The sequence below is a fragment of the Rhipicephalus sanguineus genome, chromosome 6 (assembly GCF_013339695.2).
Source record: "Rhipicephalus sanguineus isolate Rsan-2018 chromosome 6, BIME_Rsan_1.4, whole genome shotgun sequence".
In the NCBI taxonomy this organism is placed as follows: Eukaryota; Metazoa; Arthropoda; class Arachnida; order Ixodida; family Ixodidae; genus Rhipicephalus; species Rhipicephalus sanguineus.
Window position 1 is genome coordinate 84,936,943 of NC_051181.1, and position 24,924 is coordinate 84,961,866.

The 24,924-nt window shown below is 45.8% G+C and overlaps 1 protein-coding gene across 15 annotated transcripts in view; it reads left to right on the forward strand.

Moving 5' to 3' along the window:
- Positions 1 to 24,924, forward strand: part of LOC119395969 (dnaJ homolog subfamily C member 13) — a 221,893-nt gene that overhangs the window by 131,708 nt on the left and 65,261 nt on the right. For 9 of the 15 annotated variants that reach the window (XM_049416838.1, XM_049416840.1, XM_049416832.1 and 6 more), the window contains exons 32-36: positions 1,672 to 1,851; positions 11,247 to 11,519; positions 15,594 to 15,710; positions 17,191 to 17,368; positions 17,813 to 17,904. In XM_049416838.1, coding sequence (XP_049272795.1) covers positions 1,672 to 1,851; positions 11,247 to 11,519; positions 15,594 to 15,710; positions 17,191 to 17,368; positions 17,813 to 17,904 — 840 coding nt within the window. Of the gene's footprint in view, positions 1 to 1,671; positions 1,852 to 11,246; positions 11,520 to 15,593; positions 15,711 to 17,190; positions 17,369 to 17,812; positions 17,905 to 18,359; positions 18,466 to 24,924 lie in introns of all 15 variants that reach the window. The other 6 variants (XM_049416836.1, XM_049416837.1, XM_049416828.1 and 3 more) reach the window with 2 other exon arrangements.

Sequence of the window (24,924 nt, forward strand, 5' to 3'; positions counted from 1 at the left end):
TAGCAAAATTTTGGGTGCGAAGCTAATTTGAATATTGAAGTTTTAGTGCGAATCGAATCGAATATTTTTAGAATATTTCTAGAATGTTTTTCGAATACTTCGAAGCGAAATTGCAGAAAAAAAAGTTTCAGAGGATTCCGAAGCATATTCTTATGATAGCAACATGAAAGTTGCTTTTCGCTAGGTTGATGAAGCACTGGCAGGGTGGTGTTTCATGGTTGTTTTATCAAGGATGAGGCAATGTAGAGGCCGAATTCTATTTATGTACATGATTTGGTGCAACCAAAGTGTTGCCAACAACACTTTAGACGTGATAGGCAAAGATGCCATTTCCTCAGCCTATTCTTCTCTTTCAACTTCTGTGGAAGCCCAACTGATGTGGCGGACAAGGGTGTGCTCTCTTGAAATCCGAAGTTCCAAATCTACCTCGTAGATGTCGACATATAAGAACACCTGAAATTTTGCATGCGAAAGCTTCGTCTTCCGATTTTTCGGACTTCCTGCCCAAATTTCAGGTCCAAAACAGCATTAATTGAGCCCCCACCTCTGCCACATCTTTCATCTCCAAGTTGGAACTAGCGTTTTCTTGAGTTAGCACATTGGCGACCGTATCGGAGCTTGAAAGGCAGCTTTGCCGCAATACAGGGGTGTGACGAGGCGAAGCATATTGAAAATCTGAAGGGGTCACTTTCAGTCGGACGTTGACTGTGTTTTTGGGAAGTTCGAATAGTTCGAATAGTAAAATTCCAGTGCGAATCGAATCGAATAGCAAACACTATTAGAAAAATATTCTAAATTTTGAATGTTCGCACACCCCTACTAGAAATCCTTTCAGGCGCCACCTAGGAAGAACTGGCTGTAAATGCATTAAACCTATAAAACATCACAAGGCACTCAGTATTCCATTGCAACAAAAAATCATGTCATAATATATTAATAAACGTATGTTATAGTAATGAATCCGAATTATATAGTAATTAAATATCTATTTATTCTGAAGTCATTCATGCTCTGTTTTGCATAAATAGAAGCAAATACCAGGCCAGAAATATGATGCGAATTTGTTTTCGGTTATGTCCATGTTGAGCAAAGAAAAATTATACTCTTGCCGTGGCTCGCGGGAAGCGACACGTCAAACGACTCGTCGAACGTGGCAGTGCCTTCAGCACAGTGATCACATGCAACAGTACACTCAAAAAAGAAGTTAAATGAAGACAAATTTATTATGCAGGACGTTCAATTCATCCAAAGCTTAACGCATCTTGCTCTTTGTTAGCCACTAGTCGATAGAACTAGCAAAACCATGTGGTGTACACATTTGTGTACATAGCGCCTCAAATGGTTAAGCGCACTTAGCTTTTAGTTTATAATTTCAGTGATTTCAAATTTCAGTCATGATGAATCTCTTGGGTGACCTGCCATAGCTTAGTGGCAGTGCCATTGCACTGCTAAGAACGAGGTTGCAGGTTCAATTTCTGGCCTCTGCGATCGCATTTCAAATGAAGCAAATGGCAAAAATGCCCATTTAATATATCTTTAGGTACACTATAAATAATCCGAGGTGGTTGAAAATAATCCGAAGTCCCCCCCCCACTACTGCGCGCCTCATAATCATGTCACCCTTTTGGCTCGTAAAATCCCGGAAATAATTTAATGTCATGTCTGGTGCAGCACCTCTCGGAGCTGTGCTTGGCCCTGGTGCGGTGCGTAGGCGCCCTGGCGGTGGAAAGTGCTCTGCAGGCCCAGCTGCTGGCAGCCGGTGCCCTCTTTCACCTCCTTCTGTCTGCGTTCCACTACGACTACACGCTGCGTGAGGGGGGTGTTGAGAGCGCTCTCGAGACCAACCAACAGGTAGGTGAACGCAAAATGCAGCCCGCAAATGGGCTCATTTTGGGGAAATTGCCATATCTTTCCAATGCAGTAAAAGCTCGTTAATTCGGATTTCTAGGGACAAAAAAAAATGTCCGAATTATCGAATGGTCGAAATAAACACAATAAATGCAAGAGTTTTTTCAACATACCTTTACTTTACAAAGTAATCGCGGATGCTTGTCTGTGTTCAAGCAGAAATTCGCGCGGACACAATTTTTCTGAGCCCTTCAAGGTGCTCAGCAGCTCGCATGCTGCCTGCAGTGCCAAAACAAAATTCTTCAAGGACGACGAGGGCCTCCGCGACTTCCTTCACAGTACGAGGGGACCTGCGTGGCTCATGGTGTGGCTGCTCCTCTTCAGGCTCTTCGTTCTCGGATTCGTTGCCATGCATCACTTCCTCGACAATTTGCTTATCAGTCAGAACGCCAGCAGTGGCAACGCCATCATCAATGACGATATAATCGTCGAGTGTCACTGCATCAGGCATAACACTGTCGAAATCCTGCCCGTCGTCGGCACCGTTGCCCGGCGACACTTCGGCCACTGCGGCACCGCTGGAGTCGGGTACACCAAAGCCTCTGTGCCTGAAACAGTTGGCAATGGCGTGCACAGACGTGTTCTGCCACACATACGCGAAGAATGCTAACTGCGCTCGGGAGACTCGCATCGTATTGTTTGCCGACGTCATGGCACAGGAGCAACTTCTTGTCGGGAGAGCCCATTTTTCAGGGCACGCAAAATTTCTACTTTGGTGGTGAAGTCCTTGGCCTCGTACTTGGGCCGTTTCGCCAGCGTTTCCATCGGCGGAGAGTGCATTCACACGCGAAGTCAGCATAAAAGCACCAGCAATGATCAAGCTAAAGGAGCTGTACTGAATCCTTCCTCAATAAAACGGCGTTCACCAATGCAGCACACCAACGGGAACAAAGCTATAAAATGGCACCGCCAAACCCACACGCGAAGAAAAGGCATTCAACCAGTCTCAAGTCAAGCCAAGTCGATAATTGATGTCCATGGCGATGCTGCGTTTGAGCTTCACTTTTGTTCCGAATTGTTCTTCTTTCGTTTTCGAGCCTCGCCAGCGGCCCGAAAGTCGCCGAAATATCCGATTTGTGGTCAAATCTGTCCGAAACAACGAGCGCCCGGTCTCATAGAGTGATGCATATATTTACAGGGACCAGATGAGGTGTCCAAATTGAGCGATTTTCCGAATTAACGAGCTTTTACTGTAGTATTACTGTGATCGCAAATACAGTCCGGATTCTAGACTTCTAGAGTTATGGACAGGTAGAAAGATGAATTGTTGTAGAACATAACTTTAATGAGCACAGATGTATTGAATTACCTCGTGCATCAAAGTAAATCTTTTTTTTTTTTTTTTTGCCAGTACAGTCGATCCTGGATATATCGAACTCGAAGGGGATTGCAAGATAGTTCAATATATCCATAATTCAAAATACAGTCGAACCCGTTTATAACGAACTCGAAAGTGTCGCGAAAAGTGGTCGTTATATCAGTAGTTCGTTGTATATGGACTCGCCCTTAAAAACATGCGCTTAGCGGCCAAGCCTTTTTTTTTTCTTTGTGCACTTTTATTAAAGTGCTAACAACTAGGGGTGTGCAAATATTCGAAATTTCGAATATTTTTCGAATAGTGTTTGCTATTCGATTTGATTCGCACTGGAATTTTACTATTCGAACTATTCGAACTTCCCAAAAACAAATACAGTCAACATCCGACTGAAAGTGCCCCCTTCAGATTTTCAATATGCTTCACCTCATTACACTCTCGTATTGCGGCAAAGCTGCCTTTCAAGCTCAGTTGTGGTCGAACATAGCCAAGACACAGTCAACATCCGATTAGAAATGGTCCCTAGATTTTCAATATGCTTCACCTCATCACACCCTCGCATTGCGGCAAAGCTGCCTTTCAAGCTTCGCTACGTTCGTAAGTGTATTAACTCAAGAAAACCGACATGGAGATGAAAGATGTGGCAGAGGTGGGGGCTCAATTAATGCTTTTTTGGACCTGAAATTTGGGCAGGAAGTCCGAAAAATCGGAAGCCGAAGCTTTTTAGCATCCAACATTAAGATGTTCTTATACATCGACGTCTACGAAGCAGATATGGAACTCCGGACTTGAAGGGAGCACATCCTTGTCCGTCACATCAGTTGGGCTTCCACAGAAGTTGAAAGAGGAGGAGAGGCTGAGGAAATGGCATCTTTGCCTATCACGTGTAAAGTGTTGTCGGCAACACTTTGGTTGCACCAAATCATGTACATAAATACAATTCGGCCTCTACATTGCGCTTCAACCTAGCGAAAAGAAACACTTCCATGTTGCTGTTTCATAAGAATATGCTTAGGAATCCTCTCCAACTTTTTTTTCTGCAAGTTTGCTTCGAAGTATTCGAAAAATATTCTAGAAATATTCAAGAAATATTCGAAAAATATTCGATTCGATTCGCACTCACACTTCAATATTCGAATTCGCTTCGCACCCAAAATTTTGCTATTCGCACAGCTCTACTAACAACCCCTTCGGTGACAAGCTAAGCCTTTTCGCATCGTGAAGCGACGCCCGCTGCATGCTCACGAGTGAATTAACCGCCTTTGCAATGAGCTGACACCGTTTCACCGAAGCGCGGTACCGCGACGTGGAGCCGATCATCCCTGGCTAGTTGCGTGCAGCGCGTCGCCTACTCGGGTCGCGGAGTCACTGCCGGGCCGCTTGCTGTATGCCGTATGCGCGCGTTTGTGCGTTCTTCGTGCTTGCTCCACTCCGGACCGTGCACGGGTGCGGCGACTAGCCTCTTTGTTCAACGCGGCGAAAACAAGCATTTTCCGAGCAACGCGCACTCTACGTCTCCGCGATGCTCTCGCGGCCCTTCACGACGATGCGCGGTGCACTTCAGTTGTCACCTAGTCAAACACGCAGTATACGCTCACTGTCAGTGCATTGATGTTTCTCGGTGCCTGCGCCGCTCAACAACAGCGAGCTACTTTCGTTTCTACAAAGCGATGCGCACTTAAAAAAGAAGCGGTCTTGCACGACGCGGCGGCGGCGAACTTGCAAACGGCAGCATGGCGCGCTTGTACCGCTGTCAATCCGCAGTGTATAGCGTACGCCACACGCAAAGCCGAGTATCTACAGATGACTGTGATAAGGTTGTCGGCTATAAGGCATAATTTCACGTTCACCGACGGCCGCCACCTTGCCTTCGTTCTTTTCTGATGCTTATCCGCGAAGGCATCGCCGCAATCGCGCGGAAGTCGTAATCACCGATCGACCGGTCTCTGCCGTTACCGGAAAGACAGACGACTTTTCGCGGCACATTGTGGCGTCGACGAGTTTAGGGACGCAGTGAACCTTTTTGCGATGGAAAGTTATCGCGGTTATCACTTCAGTTGCATTTATGCCTTCTTGCGTTTCAAGGCATTGTTTGGTTCATCGCAGACGGTCGTAGCTGCAGAGAACGGCGTCAGGAAAGGTTACCGTGCGAAAGCTGACCGCAAGGCTTCATGCTGCCTACTACAGTAGAACCCCGCTGTTACGTTCCTCACTGCTGCGTTTTCCCGGCTGTTACGTCGTTTTCCGCCGGTCCCGGCATAGCTCCCATAGGATACAATGTATTGGGAACCCCGCTGTTACGTCGTAATTGTCGGACCGTTCCCGTATGATACGTCGCGAAGTGCGCCCGGAGCCGACCGAGTGACTACCAAAGAGAGCGGCCATGGTGCATTTTCACGCAGCTTGGCCTCGTTTGACCGTAATATTAGCCGCATGAGAGGCGCAAGCAACAGAATCTTTCAATTGATGCAAACAAAAGCATGGCCTTCGAGATTCAAATTGCAAAAATGGCGTCTATGACGTAACTGCTCGCGAAAGCAAGGCCTTCGAGATTGGCATTTACTATTGACAAAAGCATAGCCTCTGAGATTTGCATTGCACACATGGCGTGTATGACGTAATTGCTTGCGAAAGCAAGGCCTTCGAGATTGGCATTCACTTCTGCCATCGCGTTGGCGTAGACTCATCATCATCGTTATTTGTCGGAGAACGGGAGGAATTCGAGCTGGTTGGAGCTCGCATGGTCGTGCGTGCGGTTCGCGGTCGGACTCGCCGCGCCGGTCGTGATTGCGTGTGCTTAGTTCTTCATGCCTACAGCTGTTGGTGTTAAAAAAATCACATACGTTGATTACATTTCTGTGGATGAGGCCGTCCTAAGCTCTGCGTTTCTATCCATGACTAGATCGCGGCTGAGCGCGCCAATTTTCGTGCTGCTCGTAAGAATTGAAATAAAATTCTGTACCACTAAATATTTTGCCGTTTTTCCTGTTTTTCGGCTCTTACGTTTCCCGTCTCTTACGTTTATTTCCTACGGTCCCTTCAAAAACGTATCAGCGGGGTTCTACTGTATTTTTTTTTCCGTCACTGCCATTCTATCACTGAAGAAATGCCTGGAAAGTGAGCGACCTCGCTCGCAGCATCCGAAATCTGCGTGCGGTTCTTGCCGATCTGGGTATCTTAATCGCGAGTAAACTGTAGCGGGGCACGCGCGAGCGCGCGCCCCTGTCACGCTTTAGAAGGCATGTCTTAACTTTTTTTCTAGAGCTGTGCGAATAGCAAAATTTTGGGTGTGAAGCGAATTCGAATAATAAAAGTTCAGTGCGAATCGAATCGAATAATTTTCGAATAATTTTCGAATATTTCTCAAACATTTTTCAAATACTTAGAAGTGAAATTACAGAAAAAGTTTCAGAGAATACCTAAGTATGTTCATGTGAGATAGCAACATGAAAGTGTTTCTTTTTGCTAGATTGATGAAGTGCTGGCACGGGGTGGTGTTTCATAGTTGTCTTAACAAGAATAAGGCAATGTAGAGGCCAAATTGTATTTATGTACATAATTTGGTGCAACCAAAGTGTTGCCGACAACACTTTACACGTGATAGGCAAAGATGCCATTTCCTCAGCCTCTCCTCCTCTTTCAACTTCTGTGGAAGGCCAACTGATGTGGCGGACAAGGGTGTGCTCCCTTCAAGTCCAGAGTTCCAAAGCTGCCTCGTAGACATCGATATATAAGAACATCTGAAATTTCGGATGCTAAAAAGCCTCGGCGTCCGATTTTTCGAACTTCCTGCCCAAATTTCAGGTCCAAAACAGCACTAATTGAGCCCCCACCTCCCTCTGCCACATCTTTCATCTCCATGCTAGAACCAGCATTTTCTTGAGTTAATCCATTTGCGACCACAGCGGAGCTTGAAAGGCAGCTTTGCCGCAATACGGGGGTGTGATGAGGTAAAGCATATTGAAAATCTAGGGACAACTTCCAATCGGACGTTGACTGTATTTGTTTTTGGGAAGTTCGAAGAGTTCGAATAGTAAAATTTCAGTGCGAATCGAATCGAATAGCAAACACTATTCGAAAAATATTCGAAATTTCGAATATTCGCACACCCCTATTTTTTTCACTTCGTATGCGCCATGTTTTTACCGCGACCGTGTCCAAAGTGTTCGTTGTAAAAGTAGGAGGCTTTGAAAAATGTTCGCTATATCTGGACGCAGCTTCAATGGTTAGCATAGTAAAATTGTAAGTGCACCCACATATGGTCGTTATAACCGATAGATTGTTATATGTGGGTTCGTTATAAGTGGGTTCGACTGTACAACATATGCATATTTAAGGGGGGACATGGTACCTCGGGCTACCTTGTTCATGTTCTGACCAGATTCAATTAAAGAGCACAGATATATATGTATTTCTTTATGCTGATTTTAAAAGTGCAGTAATTTTTTGTTTGGCTCAAATAAATATTGAGATAATTAAATGTTAATTACTATTATTTAGTGAGACAATAGATACTAATAAACTGGACAGAAATTAATGTTTAATGCATGAGTGGAAAGCAGGATGAATAAGAATTGAACTGCTGCAAGCAGTTTTCAAATCCAAAAACAATTAGCAATTTAGCAGCCCATTGAAATTTAGCATTTACATTACAGCTATAACGATCTAGAACACAGGCAGGTAAAAAATTATACTAGAAGAAGGAAAGAAAGAATCTGCTTGCAGCATTTCAAGCTGTATGCATTTAGCTTCATACAGCAAAAGACGTTACAGCTGTAGCTATTCTAGAGCTTGAGCAATTGTTGCACCAAACAAGCAGGATGAGTAAAAGCTTGTTTTGAGAAAATGCAAGAAAACAGATAAAGCTAATTTTGAACCACATGTAATAGAAGATAGTGAAATATTTTTGTTAGATGACTAGTAGCCACCAAGGACACAACCTGCATGCCAAATGCTGCGGCATACGTCATTCAGAAGCAGCATGTGATTAAATGAGCCCATTTTTGTGCTTTTTCTCAATGAAAATATTGCTTGTCTTGGTGATATAAATCGCTGTTGGGGCTGAAGTATCCATCCAAGTTGTAAGAAACTTGGTCAGCACTTGTGGCAATGCCTGTATGTTACAAACATACTATATTCAGAAAATTGACTTTTTCCATGATTTTTCATCTCTAAGACCAGTGTCTTAAGGCTTATATTAATTCATAGCAGGTCTTGAAACGGTTTTTGTAAATTGTAACTAGTGCTAACGTGCTGATTCGTTGACAGTATGCTAAAGAATACAGTGACAACTTGTTCCTTTGCAAGTTACCGCACTTTGTTTCGCAGGAAAATAGTCCATAAACATGTCTTGCTTCTTGTGTGCCGTCAAGTTCATCAAGTCATCCTCAATATCGTTGAAGCTTTTCAAATAAGCCAATTCAGCACCTTGCATTGCACCACAACAGCGGTGAATGACGCTGAACGCTATGTACGCTCTGGAGCACGGTAAAATGTTGTTTAGTGGCAACATTGGCATATTTATCACCACTTGAGTCCACTTCCGCCGCACCAGCATCGATGTATTCAGAAACAGCTATGTCGTCATCTGCACCGATGAAGTCGCTTGCTGTAACCAAGGAGGTTAAAAAATTACACCATCTCCCGCTAAAGGAGACCATGAGGCGATGCGAAGCCGGAGCACTTGCACGATCGTGTTCCGTTGGCGTTCGTAGGGCATGCTACCGACCTCGCGTCGTGGAACGCGAAGAGGGACGCTATGCGCGTCGTATCTTCCATCTAGCCTGGCCGTTAATTCTCACAGGGCAAGCGGGGAACGCGATCGACAGGCGGGCGAGAGGGGGGCAGCGTAGGAGAGGAGAGAGAAGGGGAGGGGACGCGCATGCGCTCGAGCTCATCGCAGCGTTGCGCAGGAGAGAATTTCGGCATGTCTAGCCAGCGTTTCTGAGGAAGAGTGGAAAGGAGGAGGGGAGAGGGGAAGTGGAGAGTGGTGTGGAGAAGGGAAGGGGAGAGGGGTAGATGACGGGGAATGGTGAGGGGGAGTGGAGAGGAGGTGTGTGGAGAGGGTAGGCGCATGCGCAGTAAGGGTGGTCACGCCGCACACCACCACCGGATTGAGCTCCGCCTTAAGATACTTCGCATCTAAAACACTTCTGTAGTGAAGGTGGCGCGCCGCTGCTGACGCTGACGACCGCCATATTGCTCCAGGCAGAAAACGTGTGGGTGGTTGCTTGGGCCCCCCCGGAAGTTCCACAGATGGCGAATTTCTCCACTGCTCTGGTGACAAGTGAATGTTGTGGATGTTTCATTTGTTGGGCTGCGGTCCACTTGACAACCACATTTAGAATTTGTCGAAGAAGATTGCCAGCCTGTATATAAAAATCAGGCTTCACCACATTTCAAAAGAAGTTAACCGGAAAAACTCCCAGAGAGAGTAAGAACCCGACTGACAAGAACTGTTATTTTTTAAAATTTGTAAACGAGCGTAAACAAGAGCTGCAGCAAGCTGGTCATCTAATCTGCTTTTGTATCTTTTCTTTTGCTGTGTTTTGTTTTTAAGGGGGGCGTGTTTTGGACGTATGGTTAGTTTCGTGATTCACTACATTATGATGCATTTTGAAGTTCTTGTGGGATTTGTTGCTTTTTCAATTCATGTATAAACCACATTGTATGTGCTTCTTTTTTCTTTTGGAATTGTGTAAAAGCCGGGGCTGCATAAAATTTTGTGTACCACTTATTGACTCCACCATGTGCTTCATTTCGGGAATGCTGCAAGCGAATTCTACGTGTTATCAGGCACGTTTCAACCCATGTATTATGGCGTAAGAAACCACCTTCTCCCATCTTTCAGGACAAAAAAAAATTGGGCCAAATAAGTGACGCTAACTGTCCCGTTCTCATGCTGAAACGCCCCCGTGGAAGCTCACAAATACGCTGCCCACGCTCAAGCTGCACTCCCTCTTGCCTGGAGCAAGATGGCTGCCAAACGGTTTCCCAGGCCACCCACTCGTGTGGGCACGTATATTGGACCTCCACTCCAGAAGCTTTTTTTTAACCTCCTTGGCTGTACCCTCGTTAGAGAAGGCATCTGGCAGTGCTAATAAGTCGGAAAATTTACTTAGGCACCGCACGTCACTGTCAGCACCAGCGCCATGACGCACTCAAAGTCGTCACCTGGCACCAAAGCCCGCAGGGAAACAGTTCACGACGGAGCTTTGCTTGACGTTGTTCCAAGCACCAGTCATCATTTTTATCCCTACGAGCGGGTCATTGTTTAGTTAAACTCCCGACTGAGGATTTATCAGGAAACACTTGAGAAGTACACAAGTCCACAACGCCGCAACAGACAATACTTCCCACAAACAACAAAGGAACAACTCACCGTCGATATCTTGGCGATGGCACTTGTGGTTTTGTAGCAGGAAGCTTCTGCTTCGGTGAAAAAAGCAAGAAAAAGCATAGCCTCTGATATTTGTGTCTGATAACCGAAAACGGTGAAAATATGTCATGAGGTTGCAGATCTCTAAGGCCATGCTTTTAAGGCCTAACCCCTCTCCTGCCTACGCCACTGAGGAAAAGGATGTTGCCGCCTGTTTTGGGGTACCACAGATATCACTGTCCGCGATCCTGAAGTCAAAAGAAGCCGTTCTCAACTCGCAGAAGAAAAGAAAAACTTGCTCTGAATCTCGTGATGTGGGCTCGTGAATGAAGAAGCTGTACAGATCCAAAAATGTTAGTCCGTCTTCAACATTGCCTGGTGATGATTTGCATTGTCTCTTTTTTTGACTGTTAGCACTTCTATCCTCCTTTATAGATCTCCGTCCATTCAAGTAAAATTTTACCAGTCAGCTGACTGCTGAGAAAAGTAGTTTATCATTAACAAGGGACTTGTACAGATGCCGAAATAGTGTGAGCATTTTTTGGCATTGCTTGCCCCCCTGTTTTTAATCAAGCTCGCTTTGTGCCCTTCTTTTGTTAACACCTTTCTGTTGTTCTCACCTTCTCCCTCTTTGCACTTACGCAGGAAGTTGCCAATCGATTGGCTGAAGAAAGCATCGGTGCGTGTGCTCGGCTGGCTGGCTTGGACGAGGCGTGCCCACCCAACGCAGTCGCTCGCTCGGCCCTGTCCGCGCTGCTGACTCCGTACCTGGCCAGAAAGCTGGGCGTGTTGCCAGCCCCCGAACTGCTGCGTATTTTGACTGCCAACACGGAAAACCCTTACCTGCTCTGGGACAATGCCACCCGCGCCGAGCTTCGGGAGTACCTGCGCGAGCAGCAGCGCTCGGTCGTGCGATCGGTAGGTGAAAGGCATAGTCCTTGCACGTTAGATGGTGTGTGTGTGCATGATGTAACTTGTTGTCAGTGATCACTTCTTACACGTTTCAAGGGTGTTTCGGCATTACATCGTTTGCCATGGTGTTCAAATGCCAGCGGGGTGATTGCCAGGTTCACTTGTGCCTTGTCACCAATTTGAAGCTGAATTTGTGCCACATCTCTAAACTACTGCCTCAAAAAAAAAAAACTGTCATTTGCTTTTTTGCTTATACTTATAGGGGTCAGATACTTTCCAAAAACTAAATTAACGAGCTGCCTCAACTAAAGAAACCTAATAAAAAAGGTGTTACAGAACTCCTGTACCTTTGACTTGTTTAGATGGGTGTGAATCTCTACATTCTCACGCCTTTATGTGAGGACAGGCTTTCTTTATGAGAATAGCTATAATCTATGAAATAGAGTCCCCATGTTCTGTACGCCCATGCATGACCATAATTTACAACAGTTGTGCTGTTGACTGGTGTTCGGCCGAAGGTGTGCTGATGACTGGTGTTCGGGGCCGAAGGAGAATTCTGAAACTGTTCTTAACGATGCATAAAAAGCCTAAGGAGTGTTCAGAATGGGGGCACAGTGCAATGAGCAGAATGTACAAGTTGGTACTCGGTGTTCTTAATGTGTAATTATTGGATGTGTCCATGCTAGGTGAGGTCACTTGCCAAAGAGATGTGGAACACGAAACTAAATTGGGGGATTGGAACAGATTTGCAGAAATGTTGTCTGGCAGTATTTTGAAGACTTTAACTGATGTTGCCGTAAATAAACGCAAGCACTCAAGAAAATTGTCATGTTATAATGTCACAGTGAAAGTAAAATATGACAATTAAAATGAGAAATTAATGAAGCCGTAATATGGAATCACAATAGAGGTCTTTTTTTTGTTTTGTGGAAGTGCAGACAAGCATAGCAGATTGCCCATTAATCTATGCTAAACCCCTCAGGGCCTGATGCATGTTCGGACCATCTGTGTAACTACTGTGAGGTTACATGGACTTACTTCACCATAGAGGATCAGGACATAAAGTGTAAATTCCATAGCCTTCTCACTATACAGTAGAACTCGCTTGTAACGAACTCAAATGTTTCGTGAAAAGTGGTCGTTATATCAGTAGTTCGTTGTATATGAACTCTCCTTTAAAAACGTGCGCTTTGTGGCCAAGTCGTTTTTTTTTTTCTGTGCACTTTATTAAAGTGCTAACAACGCCTCCGGGGACAAGCCAAGCCTTTTCGCGTCGTGAAGCGGTGCCCGCTTGAGAGTGAAATAACTAGAAGAATAAGGATGGGTTGGGGCTCATTCGGCAAGCATTATCAAATCATGAATGGTAATCTACCACTATCCCTCAAGAGGAAGGTATATAACAGCTGCATCTTACCGGTACTTACCTACGGAGCAGAAACCTGGAGACTTTCAAAGAGGGTTCAACTTAAATTGAGGACGACGCAGCGAGCGATGGAAAGGAAAATGATAGGTGTAACCTTAAGAGACAGGAAGAGAGCAGAGTGGGTCAGGGAACAAACGGGGGTTAATGACATCATAGTTGAAATCAAGAAGAAGAAATGGATATGGGCCGGGCACGTAGCACGTCGGCAGGATAACCGGTGGTCATTAAGGGTAACTGACTGGATTCCAAGAGATGGCAAACGCCTGAGGGGGAGACAGAAAATTAGGTGGGTAGATGAGATTAAGAAGTTTGCAGGTATTACGTGGCAGCAGAAAGCACAGGACCGGGTTGATTGGCGGAACATGGGAGAGGCCTTTGCCCTGCAGTGGGCGTAGACAGGCTGATGATGATGATGATGATGATGAAGCGGTGCCCGCTACGTGCTCACGAGTGAATTACCTGCCTTTGCAATGAACTGACACCGTTTCACCAATGCGCGGTACTGCCACGTGGAGCCAATCATCGCTGGCTAGTTGCGTGCAGAACGTCGCCTAGCTACTCAGCTCGCGGAGTCACTGCCGGGCCGCTTGCTGTATGCTGTATGCGCGCGTTTGTACGTTCTTCGTGCCAGCTTCACTCCAGACCGTGCACGGGTGCGGCGAGTAGCCGGTTCGTTCAACGCGACAAAAACAATCATTTTGCAAGCAACGCGTACTCTACGTCTTCGCGATGTTCTCGCGGCCCTGCACGACGATGCGCAGCGCACTTGAGTTGTCACCTAGTCAAACACGCAGTATACGCTCACTGTCAGTGCATTGATGTTTCTCGGTGCCCGTGCCGCTCAACAACAGCAAGCTACTTTCGTTTCAACAAAGCGACGCGCACATTAAAGCGGTCTCGCACGACGCGGCGGCGGCGAACTTGCGAACGGCAGCATGGCACGCTTGTACCGCCGTCAGTCCGCACAGTGTACAGCGTACGCCACACGCGCAGCCGAGCAGATATCTACAGATGACTGGGATCTAAGATTGTGGGCTATAAGTCATAATTGCACGTTCATTGACGGCTACCACCTTGCCTTCGCTCTTTTCTAATGCTTATCCGCGAAGGCATCGCCGCAATTGCACGAAAATCGTTATCACCGATCGAGTGTAAAGACAGACGACCTTTTGTGCCACATTGTGGCGTCGATGAGTTTAGGGACGCAGTGAACCTTTATGCGATGGAAAGTTATCGCGGTTATCATTTTTTGCATTTCATTGTTTGATTCATCGTAGGCGGTCGTAGCTGCATAGAACGGCGTCAGGAAAGGTTACCGAGCGAAAGCTGACTGCAAGGCTTCATGCTGCCTACTATTTTTTTTCCTCACTGCCATTCTGCCACTGGAGAAACGCCTGGAAAGTGAGCGACCTCGCTCGCAGCGTCCGAAATCTGCATGCAGTGCATGCAGATCAGGGATATCTTAGTCGCGAGTAAACTGAGTGGGGCACGCGTGAGCGCGCGCCCCTCTCACGCTTTAGAAGGCCTGTTTTTAACTTTTTTTCGCTTCGTATGCACCATATTTTTACCGCGACCGTGTCTGAAGTGTTCGTCGTAAAAGTAGGGGGCTTTGAAAAATGTTTGCTATAAGTGGATGCAGCTTCAATGGTTAGCATTTGAAAATCGTAAGTGCACTCAAATATGGTCGTTATAATCGATAGATCGTTATACGTGGGATCGTTATAAGTGGGTTCAACTGTAATGTGACTCCTTCAAGCCAAGACCGACAATTTTTCAGTCATGGCGGTTGCAAAGCTCCATTCCAAAATCTGGACATGTCCATGAACGAATTTGCTGAGGATCGCAAATGGACACACCACCTGGGAGCAACGACAAAAAAACGCAACACATCCCCATGACCGCTGCAGTCTTCACTGTGATTGCGCGAGCTGCCACGGCAAGAACTAGGAGTTGTTCCTTCACGAATGTTCAAAGAGATACAGGGCCATAGTTCCTTCTGCAAAGTGTTAAGCCCCAAGCGTAAATGCACCGCTCACTTCATCATTGCGGCATTTCTTGCGGGCCTGAGCACTGGAACACAGAAGAATACCGTTTATTAGCTTGTTTTCCCACCTACAGCTGGTGCAACAGTCAGCAGACCTCCGTGATTTCGGCTAGTGGAGTGTCCAGATTTTGATACATGAAGCCTATGGGGAGTTTTGCAATTTGTATGATTGGAGAACACTGGCCAATGCTTGCCCTTACTGCAAGCTGCACATCCTGCAATCATTTGAGGGTTGGTTTTCGCGCAGTGCTTAGATGTACAGTTGCTGAGCTCGCCACATTAGTGAAGCACAAAGTGGTGTGGGCACTCAAGTAGCACGCTGAGTGTTGTCCATGATGTAATTCATGCAAAGAGCCTCTCAAACCTCCTAATACTAAAACAAAATGTGCCCTGTATCTGAGTTTACTCGCACACCATGGTGTCTTGATGGCTATGATGTTGCGTGGCTAAACACAAGAGTGCAGATTTCTATTCTTTGCTTAGGCAGCTGCATTTTGATGGGAGCAAGATGCAGAAACACATAAAAGTCCATATTTGTTTATGAAAATGCAGTGACTTTTATGTACAGATTATGCCTAGTGCCTACCTGTAAATTCTTTTCATATCATTACAGGGCGAATGTGACGAGTCGTATGGTGCCAACTTCGTGTACAGTGCCCACAAAGAAGAGCTGGTGGTGGGCGAGATATTCGTGCGGATCTACAACGAGCAGCCCACTTTCCCACTAGAGGTAAGACATAAGCAGCATCTGGCCATGGTTTGTTATGTCTGGCGGTGTCGTGCGTACCTTCTGTAAAATTTGTTGCTTGTAGCGCTTGTTCATTGGAGTGCTTATACCCGCTACAGTTTATCTCGCCGGTGGAGCGAAGGCCACGGAGGCGGGGCATCTGCACATTTGTGTTACTGCGCAGATAGTCCGGCAGCTTGCAGCCGATGTCAGTTCCAGTTTCGCTCTCACTTGCTCGTAGCGCTAGCGCATTAAAAAAATGCATACATGCAAAATGTGAACGGCACAGTGACATTCTAATCAGTGTGCATAGATGCATCTAATTACTGTGTATATGTTTGGCATGTGTATATGAATGTGTATATATTCGGCATGTCCATGTCAGGGTCGCCGATTATGTCGTTGCGGAGCTTCTCGGCAGCAGGAATTTCATTACGCATGAAAACTGTTCATTTTGCGCCGCAATTCTGCCAATGCAAACGTGTCGTAGGCAGCAGCCTCGTTTTGCCGGTCATGCATTTATTAGCTTCGCCCGAGAAATTCAGTTTCTTGCACTGTGAGGAAGCAACTAAGGCCCACAAAGCCTCAGCCTTAATTCAGGCCACCGTTCGCTCACTCACCCCGGCGACAGTCCGGCACACAACGCTCATCGACATTTAAGGCTGACAGCACCTTAACACAGCATAGACATTGGAGATAACTTGCTTGGTCTGTTCTGACAGCCATTTTCTGTCACATTTTGAGTATATATTTCTCGGAGAAGGAAACGACGAGTCTGCGGCTGCACATGTTCCAGCCGTCATCAGGGACGCCATGTTTACTGTGAGAACAGGTGTGTAGAAAACGTGGTGCTGTCCAAGAAAAAAAAAAAAGAAAAGCAAAAAAATTTAAGTGTAGAATAATTTTTTTCCACCAATGGCTTCCCACACTTTTTTCTATTTTAATATTGAAGAAAGCTTTATTTATTCGAACTAAGTAACTCTGAAAATGGGAAAATAATCTATACTATTTCTTGGCTCGCGTGTGGGCAAGTGTTTCGGTTCTGTGGCTTCCACAGTATTGCCAAAAAAACTTGTGGCCAAGTATAGCAGAGCATTTGCTTAATGCTCTGTCAGAAAAACTAAGCCTGTGCTATGGTAGTGTGCTACGGTCTAATTTGGCAGATACCTACATACATACAAAGAACTTCATTAAAAGACCAGAGGGACTTGTGTAACTAAGTCCTAAGAACCCCTCAACCAGTCGGCGGCTCCACCCAAGTTGGCACCGGAAGGTGAAGATAAAATAATTTTTCTCGCTGCATAAGTTTGGTCAGATATTTTACAGGGACTTGTGTGAATTTACTCTGTGGTCGTCGCTTTTTATTATAGTGGTATTGCTGGCCACGTACGTGACCACTGTTGTGGAATCTATAAAGACACAACCTCTGTTGTCAGTGTGCAGAATCGAGGGGTTTCATCCAGAATGAACGACTGTCTCGCAGAACCCACGCCAGTTTGCCCTGGACCTGCTGGACTTTGTGGGCTCCCAGGCGCAGTACCTGCATTCAGCTCGCTCCCTGGACGATAACAATGTTGGGCCGGCAAGCGGTGGCATCCAGCGGGTGGCACAGACGGAGCAAGCTCTCCAGGCCTTGCACAACGTGCTGCGCAACAATCCTGGTCAGTATGCACATTATTTTAGTCCATCAGTTTATAAGTCCATAAATTTTATACTGGACTTCATCCTTCGAGTATAGCAGAGAGCAATAAAAAAAATAAATGAAATCTGGGAGGGAACATTAAATTACAAAAATACCAACTGACTCTCCCGATTTGTCTGGGAGACTCCTGATTGTACAGGCACAGTCATCAGTCTCCTTGTTTGACTTGTTCAACAGATTCGACATATTGACAAATTCCTACCCTCTCTGCAATAAAGAAACTAATAACTGCAAAGGACAGCGGTTCTAAAATTTCTCTGTCCTTGAGGAATCCCAACAGACAACATAAAGAGAAACACCTTTTTGAAGCATCTGTACTGTTGTAAATATATCACTGCATATGCAGGAAATCTCATTCAATTTATATATAAGGTTTGCCTATGCTTGTTTTATGGTTGCACAGGTCTGGAGAGCCTTTGCGTCGGCCACTTCCGGTTGCTCTTCTGCCTTCTCAGTCTGGACGGCTGCCGGGGTCTGCAGGCAGTCACCGTGCAGGTCAGAATCACACCCGAGTGTTCTTTCAATTCTGTTACTACAAGTGCTGCAGGATAGTTATTTAGTTTACATTTGCTTTGCTGTCACGCGTTGAGAGAATATCATTGAAAACTTTATTGCTTTTTAAGAAAAATTTCTTTCTCAAAGCTAGGCTTGGTATTCCAAGTTTTCATTGACTTAGACTAAATTTTCTTCATTGATCATGCATGTGCAATATCTCAGGTAGGTAAAAGGAAATTGGATCATTTTTTTGCTGGTTTTCAGGAAAGATGATATGAGTATTCGAAATTTATCCCACGTTCCTTCACTGTGACACCTCTCACAATTTGTGTGTTGTTCAGTAAAACTTGTGCATTGTTTTTGGACATTAAATGTCAGATATCAATTTTAATTTTATAAAATGCTTGTACGTAATATTTGGCTGACTGTCAAGTAGAGTAATGAATTGGTCGTAGGTGATCCAAGCACTGACGGGAAGCCAAGAGTGCGTGAGCGACATTGCCAATTCGGAGGTGCTTGTCTACCTGCTGTTGGTGCTGGTAACCTTCAAGCAGGCTGAACGTGAGTTGCTTTCTCTTTTTTCCGGGCACTTACCATGATTTTTTATGATAACTGTGGAAATTATTCTGTTTGCATGCACTGTTACTGCAATATTTTGCTTGTTAGGCTGTCAGAAGGCATCATTCAGAGAACTTTAGTGTCTTTACATGAAGCAAAAAAAAAATCTAACAAAAATTTATGTTTGTTATCAGTAATCACACTGTGCTTCAGAGTCAAGAGACAATAAAGCCGGAGACAATACAGCAGGAGGGCACCAATTACTACCGCTTTGTGCTTGTACATTTGTGCATACTAAACGCATCTCTAGTTTTCTCTTACATGCCTTTGAAGTAGGTAAAGTCTACCTATCACTCTGTACAGGAATGTGTGACCAATAGTGTGATATGAAACGTATTGTCTAACATTTGACACGTCGTACCAGTTTCTTGCATTTCTCTCTCTTGGCAGCTAGTCTAAATTTTTTTGGATTGGTCGGCCACATTTCGATGGAGGCGAAATGCCAGAGGCCAGTGTACTTTCATTTAGGTGTACGTTAAAGAACACTAGATGGTTGAAATTTCCAGAGTTCTCCACTACAGCATCCCTCATAATCATATTATGGTTTTGGGACATAAAACCCCAACAGTATTCATTATTTTCTGGATTGGTCTACATTTTTTTGGTCTATGTCCTTATGTTGCTCATGTTTGTCATGGCGTTCTTGTGGAAATACAGTAGAACCTGGTTGATACGTTCCCGCTTAATACGATTTCCTGGCTCCTACGCTCGCAATCGCGAAAACAAAAACTACCATATATTGCCGATTATAAGTCGAAGTTTTTTTCATAAAATGGTCTTCCAAAGTTCGGGGGTCGACCTATATTCGGAGTCGACCTATACGCGGAATCGTAAAGTCGACTGATCTGTAGGGTCCGACGAAAGGTCGTCGTCCTCGGATTTCCTACTATTCGACGCATCAATAACATCAGCCGCACAGGCAGTGGAGTCGCGGCAACAGCTATCTCCCAACGCAAGCGCGCCGCTTCCGGAGCCAGACATTTTTGCGATCTGCCACGACAATCGCGAAGCTATAGTGAAACCACACGAGGCGGAACTACGGAGCGCGTTTAAAAATCACCGCCGCATGGCGTTAATGCGAACTGCTTGGGAAACACAGTTTCGAAAGCAGCATTTTAAACCTTTGATAGAGGGCGAACGATGCTCTATGAATAAAGAGGAATTTACCTTGCGATGCGCCTTGCAGTTTTGTTTTCACACAATCGAAACAATTCGTTGACAAACCATCGGCGTCCGTGTGGGCTGGCAACACTTCGCGGGGAACTAAACCACATGACCAGTCACATGCGCCCACAAGCGTGTTCGGGTCTTTTTGCACTCACGCCTGTTCCTGCCTGTTTGCCATTTCTGCATTTCGCTTCACTTGCGAGCAGTGGTGTGCGTGATTTGCGACGCTGTCAAACGGACGCCAAGATGCCACCGCTACGCCGGCAACAGTACAGTGCTGCTTTCAAGAGGCAAGCGATCCTCTACGCAGAGTCGGAAAGCAACGCTGAAGCAGGGCGCAAGTTTGATGTGTCGGAAAAGTGCGTGAGGGAATGGAGAAAACAAAGGACCAAAATCTTCGCGTGCGCTGCTACATGCTGTTCCTTTCGCGGACCGAAGTCTGGACGATACCCTGCCGTTGAGGAGGCGGTTCGAGATTGGGTTCACGACCGCCAGCACCCATTCCGACGGCGAGCAGCAGCAGTGGCTCACACGATGGCAGTGACCGTGACTGCGTCCTTCTCTCAAGCGACGACGAGTCGTAAGCTATGTTTCACGGGCAAATAAATGTTTCCTTGCATCACTCCCTCTTCTGAAAAACTTATTGGTGAGCTATGGCCGCAGCATGTGGCTGTGTTCGGAGTCAACTTTATTTTCCCCCTAGAAGGGGTTGCAAGTTGGGGGGTCGACTTATAATCGGCGATATACGGCGACCCAATAGAGCTATGTGTAATACGTTCTGGTTAATTCATTCCCGGAAAATACAATTATTCGACAGCAACGTTCAGCACCGTGGGAAACTGTGGTCGTATGATACGTTCTGCAGCCAGAAACTCTCATTCAGGTGTGCAAAAAGGGCCCTCTCTTGTACTTGTGAAGTGTTAAGCCACATGGCGACGGCGGCTTTTCCGCAGTGCCCAATTCCCCCCTCCGCGCATTCTCTGCTTTGCTCAATTGTCCCCTCCGCGTCTTCTTCGAATTACTCGATCATCCCCTCTGTGTCTTCTCAGAATTTCTCGATTGCCCCCTCAGCCATTGCCTCAGCTCTCTGTTAACCACACATCGGCCCGAAAGCAGGTGGCCACGCTGGCCGTTAAAATCTTCACAGGGAATGAATGGAGGCTGTCATTCCTCCATTCCGCCACAGTTCGGTACGAGACCTACAGAAACGCACGTGCCGCCGCCGCTACATAACACTCCGCGCCACGTAACCATAGCAACGCCGCCATCGCGCGCAGTGTATGTGGCCAGTAAGACTTCATTTCCTCCAGTTTTCACACAGAGTGCGGTCGTTTTCGGTTTGCTCCACCCATCGCGTGACGCCCTTCCAGTCGCCGTTTGTTTTTCTCTGGCTTGATGATTCTGCCTAGCCGCGGGTAGCCAGAACCTGCCGGGAAGTTTGTTCTGGAAGATATCTGGAAGGTTCCTGGCTATGACAAGTCAAAACAAGACGATACACGCTAGCTGCCACCTTTGCGAGGACTTGACAGATCGCAATGCGGGTGCTCGGGGACTTCACCTTCGGTTGCTATTACTCCTGGCATTATTTTTTAAAGCCCGTTCCGCCGTGCGAGATGGTGTGATTACGAGTGGCGGCGAACATACCGCCACATGTCTCAAGTTAAGAGAGAACGCAAACTGATCAGCGCGTTTGTGTGACGTAATACGCGATAGTCGCGAGCAACTGTCGCTTTCGGCGACGCTTATCACTTTCGCGAGATTTCGCATATCGTGTTGTACCACGATTGTTACATGCACTGCGCAAGTTGAGCTAGTTAAGCCGTTAGCGGTGTGGTAGTTTCCTTCACGGATGGGCCGAGTCGTGCATGATCATATCCCGATTGCGTATGATCGAGAATATCGCCTCAGCTCTTTGGCAAACTTTGCCACATAATTCCAAGCGGCAATGCAGAAAGAACTGACACTCACGTGGCACAAAATTTCGTTTGCTGCCACGGCAGTAGTGTTTCTTTACATTTATGCTGGTTGTCCCAGCGTTTGATTTTGAAATATCCGGATCGTCTCGGGGATCTCAACACACGTGACCACGACGTTGTTTCCTGTCAGGACCGGAACTAGGTGGCTGGCCTCTGGGTGCCAGCGAAATGCCAGAAGTTCGAAAAACAAAAGTCCGGGGTCTATGTTTTTTGAGAAATAAACGTTTTTTGCCCTTGCACCTCAGTATGGGCCTGTCAGCCTCAATTTTTACTGGATTCGTATCGTACGTTCTCCCAGATCTTACATTTATTTTTCGTGTTTTTTCGGAAACGTATCAACCAGGTTCTACTGTATCATTAAGATGAATATTTTCTAACTGGGCCGACACTCGCAGTATTGTTGCAGTATATTTTGTAGCGTTAGCTACACTGGCCTAGCCGAGCCAGTTTCGCGTGGATCCTCAAGAGCCGTACTGCGCATGCGCGAGGATCAGTGATGTCACGCACCGGAGCCGGCAGCTCCCACGCACTCCGCCGCCGCCGCGCGCGAGTCGCTGCTGCCGGTTTGCGCTTTCCAGAGGAGTGATGTCGTAGCCTTGGCAGACGTATTGGCGCCGGCGCGCGCGCTGCTATTCGCCTTCGCTGTGCAGTCACCGTCTGACACTGCGCTGGAGCCGCTTGATATCGCCTCTGACTGGCGTTTGCCAGTGTGGTATAGCCATGGAGAAGGAGAGCGCAAATGCTGCTCGACGGCGCAGAAGAGCGGAGAAGCTTAACTCATCGGATCCCGAAGTAGTTGCCTGGAAAAATAAATATACATGTGCCACATAATATGTATACCGTGTGTGTGTCATTGGAGCAGCAGTAAGTTTGATAATCAAGCTAATCCTAGACAATCAGGAAAGCTAAGAATAATTAGCTGAACCTTTGGTAACGCCACGTTATCCTGGCATAGTTGAGCTAAGCCACTGCAACATTTTTTTTTGTCAGACTGATACAAAAAGTGCAAGGTCTGCCTAAAGTGTCTTCCAGACCTGTGCAGAACAGCACTCATTATTTTAATCTCATCGTTAAACCTAGAGCAATAAGCTAAAATGATGTGGAGTGATGATAAGCTGGATGCACATGACACCTTGTTTAAAGCTTGTAACGAGTGTACTGACTGCGTAATCACTTATCGATAGTAACAACCAGTGCTGGGCAGTATCGAAGATACATGTATCTTAGATACTATCTTAGATACTCTATCTGTATCTTGCATCTGTATCGCGATACTTCTCGAAATACGAGTATCTGTATCTGTATTTCCGATACATTCGATAATGTATCGTGTATCTTAAGATACAAGATACTTCTATCGCAACACAACCGTGCGAAACAATAATCGCTGGCCAAGCTCTGCTTCTCAAGCTGGTACTGGTGCCACTAAGCCATCTATAAGTCTTAGGGCAGTGACGCAATTTTATTTTTCCGCCAGGGTACTCCAGTGAGGGCAGAAGATGAGGAAGACAAGTGCGCGGACGTCTACACCCAGCCCACGTACCTCTTGTTTGCTCGATTTCTTTTCTTTTTATTTGCGCCAATGCCGCGACACTTGCTCTTAGCCACTGTCCTGCGCCGCGTCTATCGCGCAAATTCTTATGTTGCTACAGTGTCGTTATTGAATATCCTCTTGCGTCTTGCTCCGTAACGAAATGTGATGCGTGCAAGAATGGGGTTCCTTTGCGTAGCGTGGATTTTACGTATCAGCGATTTGAAGGATATCGTGGATGTAAGTTTGACTTGCATGCCATGAATTAACCTAATGCAAATAAGAACCTAACAACGTTAGCACCACTGGTACTGATGCTAGATCTAAAAGAGCAAGCGTTTAACTAACAGAAAATATCTTGACGTACCGTATTTTTCACTTCTTGCTACATTTATTCAAAGAATATATTAAATCATAATTTGATTATTAGCACAAGTGCTTTCTTAGCTGTCATTTTGCATCCTATACATTACCTAAGTCTCTGCACTGTTTTTCTGGCCTGGTCACTGCAGTATGTCTTTTGTAACGCGCTCCCAAAATAAGATCTCTGCTTTATTCTTCTGTCTACTTTATTTTTACTACTGTTTACACAATTGCACGTTGCCAAGGCGATGTTGAAAACAAGTATATAATTATGTGGGCGTACCTTGAGTAAAAAGTACAAGACATTCTGCTTACCGCTTAGAAAATAGTGAAATTGAGTTTGCATTATAATATTGGAAATCATTAGGAGCCATCTTAAAGATGTTAGGAAGGGGATTCGAGAAACGTTGTTTTACACAATGCTCTATTTTGCTCATGAGCGTCCCAACGAGCCGTTTCAGGCAATTTTTCATAGGTACTGAATTTTTATTGTCTCAACAGGTAAGTTGACAATACTTCATGCTCATAGCTATTCAGGACGCCGTCTGTATTGTGTTTCTGTACTCATTCAATGTGAATGTTTGATACACAACCACCTCTCTATTTTACTTATACTTGTTTTCCTGTTTTCATCATCATCATCATCAGCCTGCCTACGCCCACTGCAGGGCAAGGCCTCTCCCATGTTCCGCCAATCAACCCGGTCCTGTGCTTTCTGCTGCCACGTTATACCTAGAAACTTTTTAATGTCATCTACCCACCTAATTTCTGTCTCCCCCTCACGCGTTTGCCATGTCTTGGAATCCAGTCAGTAACCCTTAATGGCCACCGGTTATCCTGCCGACGTGCTACGTGCCCGGCCCATATCCATTTCTTCTTCTTGATTTCAACTATGATATCCTTAATCCCCGTTTGTTCCCTGACCCACTCTGCTCTCTTCCTGTCTCTTAAGGTTACACCTATCATTTTCCTTTCCATCTCTCGCTGCGTCGTCCTCAATTTAAGTTGAACCCTCTTTGTAAGTCTCCAGGTTTCTGCTCCGTAGGTAAGTAACGGTAAGATGCAGCTGTTGTATACCTTCCTCTTGAGGGATAGTGGTAGACTACCATTCATGATTTGATAGTGCTTACCAAATGAGCCCCATCCCATCCTTATTCTTCTATTTATTTCACTCTCATGGTTCGGCTCCGCGGTTTGGTTCCTGTTTTAGGCTTTCTTAAATATTTTTCGCGTTACTAATCGCCACGTAATGGAAGCTATAAAGTGGCAATAGCGCGATTAGCGGCGGTGTCCTGCGACGTTTTGTGGAACTATACAATACGTCTTAGACGTTTCTGTGTTGCACATGTTCCTTCGTTGAATAAA